Source organism: Callospermophilus lateralis, chromosome 18 (assembly GCF_048772815.1).
Source record: "Callospermophilus lateralis isolate mCalLat2 chromosome 18, mCalLat2.hap1, whole genome shotgun sequence".
Taxonomy (NCBI): domain Eukaryota; kingdom Metazoa; phylum Chordata; class Mammalia; order Rodentia; family Sciuridae; genus Callospermophilus; species Callospermophilus lateralis.
Window position 1 is genome coordinate 5,451,550 of NC_135322.1, and position 6,793 is coordinate 5,458,342.

Consider the following 6,793-nt stretch of genomic DNA (forward strand, 5'->3'; position numbering starts at 1 on the left):
CGGGGCCCAGGAAGAGGCTCCACTGGGCACAGAGAATCCAGGGCAGTCAGTGAGGAGACGCTGCTCAGCAGCCTTGGCCTGTGGGGCTGGAGACTGCAGCCAGGGGCGGTGCGCGGCCTGCTCCAGGGGAATACAGCGACCAGAGGGGAGGACCGTGGGCTGCAGTGGACCAAGTCCTGCTGTGCGTCCCCAGGAACAGGGCCTGAATCCCACCTTGTCCTGCTCCAACAGAGCCCCAAGGAGAGGACAGTGAATCAGTAGAAGAGCCCAGGGGGTGGGGGAGGGGACAGGTGGAGGACAGAGGGAGGGGACAGCATGGGACTGAGTGGAGCCAGTCACCTTCCCTGCCCAGATGACGGTGTCCCAGTGACCCTGCTCTCGGGCTCAACTGTGACGCACCAAGGAAACCTTCACAAAGGAACAGGATGGTTAACATGACTTAAGTTTAGGGACACCCCGTTGTCCCCAAATGCTGAAGAGGACCTGCAGCCACCAGAGCTCCCCGAGGCTGACAGCGGGACAATGAGTGGTACCGCCCCGTGGGGAGGAGTTGGCAGATGTCACCTAAATGGGAACCTACACTCTTGCCAGGGATCACGCCAACCTCTCCCAAATCTTCACCAAGTGACATGGGGACTCTCCTCCACACATAAGCGGCTTGTCCTTGTGTTTCTATATTTAGAGCAGCTTTCTGTCACTGTCACCAGGCCTGACACAACCCATTGTCACCAGGTGAGTGTGTGGAGGTGTCACAGAAGCCACGTGGGTGGTCGTCATGAAAGGAGCTCCTGGGACACAGCCAACCCGCGATGACCCTGGACTATGAGGAGCCAGGAGAGTGGAGCAGACCTGAGCCCCCGCTGGGGGAGGGGACCCGCGAGCTGAGCACTGCGCCTTGTCCTGTGAGCCTGGGGCTGTCTGGACACCTGACGTCCCTCGGGGGCCACTTCACAGTGAGAGGCACACTAATGTGGAAGTGCCAATGTGTGTGACAGGGACGTCCCCAAATGGCCCCAGTGCTCGCCCAGCAGGCAGCACTCTTGGGAGAGAGGTCCCTCAGCTCTGGTTGAGGACACTGCCCCCTCTCTGTGCCTCCTGAGGACACCGCGTGGCCCCTGTTCTAGAGGGTCACTGACCTGGTGTCTGCACTGGACACTGGGACAGTGCTGTGCCCTATTGAACCCCACCCTCATGCTACCAAGGCAGGTGGCCAACTCCCCAGCACCTGGGGCTCTGGGGCAGGCAGCTGAGGCTGAGCTCCTGCGTGGGGCGCCCCAGGTGGGGACCAGGGGGCAGCCTCTGGTGGCCTCACCAGCAGTGCAGGGAGCGCCTGGTGGTTTGCACAGAGTGTCTGGCTGGCTGTGTCCCTCTGCCTTTCTTGTGCTCAGATGTGGCCCCTACAGAGTCCCTCCTGCAGGACTGACCACTCCACGGAATGAGATGAGTCTGGCCCTAGGCCCAAGCAGGAGTTGGCCAGCTCCTGGTGTGACCAGTACACACAGAAAAGCCCTCAGGGTGGGAGGACTCAGAACCCTGCCAGTGTCACGGACTCCCAGTGTCCCCAGGGTCCTGGTCCTGTCCTGAGTGTACCAAGGAAGCACCCAAGACGGGGCAGGGCCTGGTCTCCTCTCTCCTCTGCCCCTCTCTGGCAGGCCTCTGGGTCTCTGGCTGTGGGGTGTCTCTCCTCAGCACAGAGCAGATGGACTGCAGTGGTGAGCGGGTCTGAGGTTCCTCTTCTGAGAACCGCCCAGGCCTCGGCCCCTCCCCAGCTTCCGTGGGTCCTGCAGCTTCCCCTCCGCAGGTTCTCACTGCTCTGCTCAGTCCCAGGAGCCCAGGACCCTCTGCCTCCCGATGCTGCGGCTGCTGCTGCTGCTGTCCCTGCTGTGGGCAGTGGAGGGGGCCTGTGATGACACTCAGCTTCCCCCGGGACGCTCCCCTCAGGATCCAGAACTCAGTGTGTATGTGTCCAACTCCGTGACGGTGCAGGAGGGTCTGTGTGTCCTGATGCCCTGCAATTTCTCCTACCGTGGCTCAGAGAATGGCCAAGTCTCTGTCTCCTGGTTCCGTGCAGGGGACAATACAGATCAAGGCTCCACAGTGGCCACCAACTCTATACGGAAAGTGAGTAACGAGACCCAGGGCAGGTTCCACCTCCTCGGGGACCCAGGAACCAACAACTGCTCCCTGAGCATCACAGATGCCAAGCGCAGCGACAGTGGCTCCTACTTCCTCCGGTTGGAGAAAGGAGAGTTTAAGTGGAATTATTGTGACAAGATGGTCTCAGTGCATGTGACAGGTAAGACTCCAGCTCCAGGGCAACCTCAGGGAGGTCACAGGGCAGAGCTGGGTGGGACCCTGCCCTGGGGGAGTTGGGGCTCAGGCATTAGGGGCTCAGGGAGCAGCTGGGTCAGAGCCTGAGCTTCTCTCAGGGCCCCACCTCCCACCCTCCCTCCTGACCCTGCCTGTCCCCCTCTGTTCACCAGCCCTGACCCACACCCCTGACATCCTCATCCCTGGGACCCTGGAGTCTTGCCATCCCAGCAACCTGACCTGCTCTGTGCCCTGGGCCTGTGAGCAGGGGACGCCCCCCACCTTCTCCTGGGTAGGGACCTCTGTGTCCTCCCTGGGCCCCAACATCATCCACTCCTCGGTGCTCACCCTCACCCCGCGGCCCCAGGACCATGGCACCAACCTCACCTGTCAGGTGAAGTTCCCTGCAGCTGGCGTGACCACAGAGAGAACCATCCAGCTCAATGTCACCTGTGAGTAATGGGCCAGGACACCTGGGTCCTTGGGGCTGTGAGGGGCAGGGAAGGAGGCTTGGGTCCCAGAGCTAGGAACACTTTGTGGCTGTGTCCTGGGGGTCTGGTTGAGTCAGGGACCTTGGAGGGCACAGGCCCTGTCCCTCTGTGTGTCTGTGGTCATGGGGTGGGTGTGGGGAGTGCTGCCTCATCTTCAATCCAACTAAAAGGGGAAACAAACCACCTTCCTGTCCACGGTGCTGCAGAGAACCCTGCAGTCAATGTCCCCAGGGGTGGCCCAGCCTCCCCGGGGCTGTTAGTGCTGTGCTCTCTGAGCCGGGCTGGTGGAGACCTGGCTTCCAGGTGTTGGAATACTGGAGAGGCTGTAGGTCCCCCCCCCCGGGAAGCCCCCCTCAGGTCTCATTCCTCAAGTATCCTCCTATAATTGGATAAGGACATTTGGGGGTAACCAGCAGCTAGCTTTTTGAATACCGTAAAGGATTTTCTGTCTTTTTTATTTTTTTTCAATCACTGAATGTCTCAGGGACATTTGAAAAATAGTCTTTACATTTTAGAGGAAATGAAGTTTCACTGAAAAACCAAGCGACAGGTGCAGAGATTTCCCACACACCAGGTGCCCTGTGTGCACCACCTCCTGAGTCGGGAGACCTCATGCTCCAGAGGGGGCCAGTTACTACAGTCCACGAACCTACGTGGACACGTCACTGTCACCTGGAGGCCTCAGTCTCGGCAGGGCCACCCTTGGAGTCGTACGTTCTGTGGGGTTTGACCCCATAGCACAGTCGCACAGAAGAGCCCTTGAAACATCTCTGGGACTCTCTGCTTTTCCTGTCAATCCTTCCTCCCTTGGCCCTGACCTCTGCCCAGAGATCAGCACCACGGCCTGTTCCCATGGCAATGGCATCTGGTCCCCTCCCTGGACAGTGAGACCCCAGGGCAGGGGTGGTTCCCTCAGGAGTCCTCCTCAACTGTGGACCTCCACTGCCCAGGGACACCCCGACTCCAGGTGTCGAGGTCCCCGGAGGCTGCCCAGGTCTGACCCGAGGCCTGACATGGATTCCCTGCTCCACCTGCTTCTCGTCCCTTCTGCAGGCCCAGGGAGCCCTCTGACCCTGAGTGACAGGGCCAGCGGAGACCAGGAGAGGGGACTAGGGACGAGGGAGGGATGAGGTCCGTCAGGGTCCTGCACCTTCTCTGTCCCTGTCCCTGTCTCTAATGGAAAGTCCTTGTCCCCTATAGCTTCATGGCCCCACTGTGGCCAGGTCTGGGGTCTGTGGCATGGAGTCCCTGGGTGGAGAGAGACTGGGGTCCTAGGTCTGGACAAGAGCCAGGGTGGACAGGAGGCACAGGGTGAGCTGTGTCCTCCTCCTAAGGTCCCTGACAGGCTGACGTCTTCTGAGGGTGGGAAGACTTAGGGGCTGAACCCACGTGGGAGGTGAGGCCCCCGAGTGCTGGGGAGGAGGGACACGTGCTTGGTCACCAAGATTGGAGGTCACCCAAGTCTCTTCTCTCTGCAGGGAGTCAGGGGACAAACGCAGCAGCAGGAGTGCTCTGGGGGGCCATCGGGGGGGCTGGCGTCATGGCCCTGGTGGCCCTCGGTCTCTGTCTCACCTTCTCCATGTGAGCCTCAGCCTGGGGTCGGGGGTGGGTCAGGGAAGGAGATGGGGGATCCAGGGTTGGAGGGACCTGGAGGGGTTCTGAGGGCCTGGGACCAAGATGGGGTGCAGTGGTGTTGAGGATCCAGGCTGCAGCCTCAGGGCAAGCCTGTCCCCTCCCAGCCCCAGCCTCAGATGCCCAGGAAGCAGGGTGGAGAGGGGACCTTGTCACAAAGTCCCATGGTGAAGGCCACCAGGCCACCACTGACCTAAACCTGCCATAGTCACGTACTCCAGTCTATGACAGTGACCCAGCATCTGAGCAAACCAGGCTCAAAGACACCCGTGTCCTCTCAGAGTGAAGTCCCACAGGAGGAAGGCAGCCAGGGCAGCAGAGGACATGAGTGACACCCAGCCCGCCCTCCAGCCAGCCTCCCTGGTAAGTGCCCTGTGCACCCTGGGATCCAGCCTGTCCCCAGGGCATGTCCCCAGGTGGCCACGGTGGTGCCCACTCAGCATGCCTAGAACTGAGCTGGTCGCTGTCCCTTGTTTTAGAGTTTAGGTCTCAGTGTTGAGACATGGCAAGGCCAGTCTGCAGGGGACCATGGCCTTGTGTGAAGAGAGTGTGTGACTTCCAGTTCCTAGAGGAACAGGCAGGCCACGCCACGCAAGGCCACTCGTGGAGCAGGAGGGCTGGTCGGGGACAGGGTGAGGGGAAGACGTGGGCAGGAGCCCATGCTGAGGGCCTGGGCGAGACCGGGTGGGCAGCGGGTAGGACTGGCTGCTCTGTGTCAGCAGAGCCTGGGGTTGGGGGGTCTCTGTTGCCTGGCGCCTTGCCCTAGGTTATTAGGGTACGTGATGGTCGTCCAGAGAGGAAGGGCTCCAGGAGGACGTGATTGGTCTGGGGTCTGGGTACTGGTCTGCAGGGAAAGGTGCATAGTAGGCGTGTGCTCTGCTGTCCCTGGGAATGGGCTCTGGGAGAGGCAGTGTCTGGGGTGGGCAAGGCCCTGATGTCAGAACCTCAGAAGTGAGTGGCTGACACATCCCTGCACCCTTCACCTGCTGGGTTCCCCATCTCTGATGGCCCTCCTGTCCCCACAGCCCAACAGAGACCTGGCCCCTCTCCAGCCCAGTCCCCCACCCTTCTCCCTCTGCCCACCTGCACCAAGGTACTCCTGTTCCTCTGAAGTCAGCCTAAGGCAGCCCTCCCCCCTCAGCCCAGCTCCCCCCCACTCCTTCCTGCCTCACTCCCTCCCCCAGCCCATCAGCAGGACCTGCACCAACTGTCCTTGTCCCCACTGAGTTTGAAAAGCACTGCTTCTCCTCACTGCAGAAGAGGAGCCCCTGAGCAGCCTGCCCTGGCATTTGGGGCAGGAAAGGCAGGGTCACGGTCAGCGCTGTGGACATAGAGCCCAGAACTGGGCTCAGCAGAGAAGGGCTGGTCTCCAAACCCTCCAGGCAGCTCGGCCCCTCTCCATGGCTGCCCAGGCTCTGGTGGGCACAGCTCCCCACACCTGGTGGCAGTCGCAGTCCCCGGGCCTCCCACCTGAGCTCCACAGGACAAGGACCTCTGTGGTCACCTGTCCCCTGTCCTCTACAGTTGCCATTGGCCATCACCTGCCTATTCAGCAATCCACACTGGTCCCCTCTGACACTGACCCACAGGGCTCCCTCTGCACTGCCCCCTCCTGTGCACCCAGTGCTGGGCACAGAGGCCCAGGACCCCAGTGGTGTTTGGGATGGAGGGTGCGTGAGGGGAAGCCCCTCCTCTCTGAGTCAGTTCCCGGGTCTGTGAGATGGCAGAACAGGGGTCTGCACCCAGGTCTGTGAATGCAGAGCAGGACTGGGAGCAGAGGGGACTCCTGTGTTGTGAGGCATCAGGCCACCTGGGGAGGAGGAGGAGGGGCAGGAGGGTCCTGCCAGGGTGGACCCCGCCCAGCCCCTCCAGCTTCCCCACCCTGCCCTGTGTGACCCTCTCTCCTCTCCACACAGGGGTGTCGGCAGGAGCCCCCGCTGCCTGGCCCTGCTGACCCCTGCAGCTCCTCAGGAGCTGGCCCTGGCTTGGGGCAGGAGCAGGAGCTGCACTACGCCACCCTCAGCTTTCACCAGGCCTCCCGCAACGTCCACGGGGCAAGTCCTGCAGAGGACACCTCCACCCAGTACTCAGAGATCAGGGCACAGGGAGGGACCAGCAGGAGCCTGTCTCAGCAGAGGACGCCTGCTGTGGAGCCACACTGAGTGACCACGCCCTCCAGTCCTGATGCCCCAGGCTCTGGCCAACCCTGCATTCCTGTGGCCTGTTCAGAGACCAAGGGGACAGCAAGGAGGGCTTCTGTGTGGGGCATGTCCCTAGGGTGGAGTCACACTCACCTGTTCCCCTTTAGTCCTGCCCCTCTGCCCTTTTATGGATAGAACTTTCTAAGAACAGAGTCCCCC

At 61.5% G+C, this 6,793-nt stretch overlaps 1 protein-coding gene across 1 annotated transcript; it reads left to right on the top strand.

Moving 5' to 3' along the window:
• The first annotated feature begins 1,840 nt into the window (after positions 1–1,840).
• On the top strand, positions 1,841–4,751 carry LOC143384277 (myeloid cell surface antigen CD33-like). The gene is made up of 3 exons (XM_077105919.1): positions 1,841–2,296; positions 2,484–2,762; positions 4,715–4,751. Coding segments are annotated over exons 1-3 (726 nt in total). The 5' UTR covers positions 1,841–1,851; the 3' UTR covers positions 4,717–4,751.
• Positions 4,752–6,793: the final 2,042 nt, after the last annotated feature.